Below are 1,507 nucleotides of genomic sequence, written 5' to 3' on the forward strand. Positions count from 1 at the left end.
AATAAATGATCTAATATAACTTAAACAAAATGAATGTTTTTTATTTAATTTGTCAGAAAGTTCAACGACAGTTCATACATTGAAAAATTTGAAATTTCTGTCAATTAAGGTTAAATTCGGCTAAAAATGCACAAAAGTAATCATTAAAAAAAAAAAGAAACGTTACATATGTGACCGGATCACATGATTGCTTTATTTAACATGAAAGCGGAAGTGACTTGGATCAGGAAGTTCCTCCCGCGATCTGAATGGCTGAGAGGAGCGCGCGGCTGCTGATTGGTCAACTGGAATCCCTACGTCATCGTTACCGGGCGATCCGCATTGTTTACATCCTCTAGAGCCAGATGAACGCTAGCAGAAGTGGAAGCAGGCAGCTGCGGACATGTCACATGCTCTCCTCTGTGAGGAGCACCTCTGAGGAATGTCTAGAGAAGCAGAAACTCAACAGCTTTTCATGGATTTAACATAAAAAGCGGTGTTTTCTTTATTAGCCTTTCTGCTTTCGTCTCGTGCCCCTTAAACGCTCCGCTGGTTAACTTTGCTTAAGGTAATTTACATGTAAGTTCTACACCTGGCCTGGAAATCCCTAATTTTTCCGCTGGTGTTTAGTTTCAGTTTGTATTCCTGCCTGGGAAGCTCATCCTGACTTTGCGGCTCTTTCAGCTGACTGAAACAGGACAGAAGATCACAAACTGATGGATTAATCCTTCAGTTTGGAGTTTATTAGAGAAGAAAGCTGCTGAAAAAGAAAAAGGGAACCGAAACAGCGGCTGTTTCTTGAAGCGAAGCTCGAAGCAGCTGAACTTTTAGGATGATTTGAAGCCTGTTCAGCCGCTCGGTTTGAGTGAAGCGCGTGCTCGTTGGTCGCGTGCCAGCATGTCGGACCCGGAGAGGTCTCTGCCCGCAGTCCGGAGGCTCAGCTATGCGGTGGGACACTTCCTTAACGACCTGTGCGCCTCTATGTGGTTCACATACCTGCTGGTTTTCTACCACTCGGTGCTGGGATTCCGCAACACGAATGCAGGTGAGTCAGACTTTCCTCCGCTGTCATTTTCTGATGAAACCAGATCACCTGGAAGCACCGCTGAACCTGACACCCATTCATATCTATTTATTCGGTGCATTTTTACCTTTTAACATGGTTTGGTTTGGATGGAAAATAAAACCTAGAATAGATTATTTCATCCATTGAACCTGTTTTCCAACTTTTAGAGTGCATTACATCCGATTTAATGACCAGGGGCTTTCAAAGTGGGGCCCCCTGGGGGACCACCACTGTGGAAATTGGAAAATAAACATAGAGTCTAATCATTATAAATACGGCAGGGTGATATACAGGGGTGTCAAAAGTCCACACATTTGTTACTTAAGTAGAAGAATAGATACTGCAGTTTAAAAACACTCAGGTAAAAGTTGAAGTATCAACTTGACCTCTTTACTCAAGTAAAAGTGAAAAAATATGTGCTCCAAAAACTACTAAAGGCTGAGGTCTTCAACAGAGGGTGCG

At 43.0% G+C, this 1,507-nt stretch overlaps 1 protein-coding gene across 2 annotated transcripts in view; it reads left to right on the plus strand.

Moving 5' to 3' along the window:
• The first annotated feature begins 355 nt into the window (after positions 1-355).
• The window catches only part of mfsd12 (major facilitator superfamily domain containing 12), a 19,102-nt gene continuing 17,950 nt past the window's right edge, over positions 356-1,507 (plus strand). Inside the window, exons 1-2 of one of the 2 annotated variants that reach the window (XM_015403732.1) lie at positions 356-547; positions 664-1,024. In XM_015403732.1, the coding sequence (XP_015259218.1) occupies positions 877-1,024 (148 nt within the window). In that variant the 5' untranslated portion in view covers positions 356-547; positions 664-876. Of the gene's footprint in view, positions 1,025-1,507 lie in introns of both variants that reach the window. The other variant, XM_015403731.1, reaches the window with a different exon arrangement.

This window comes from Cyprinodon variegatus, unplaced genomic scaffold, assembly GCF_000732505.1.
Source record: "Cyprinodon variegatus isolate N-32 unplaced genomic scaffold, C_variegatus-1.0 Scaffold1552, whole genome shotgun sequence".
Taxonomy (NCBI): domain Eukaryota; kingdom Metazoa; phylum Chordata; class Actinopteri; order Cyprinodontiformes; family Cyprinodontidae; genus Cyprinodon; species Cyprinodon variegatus.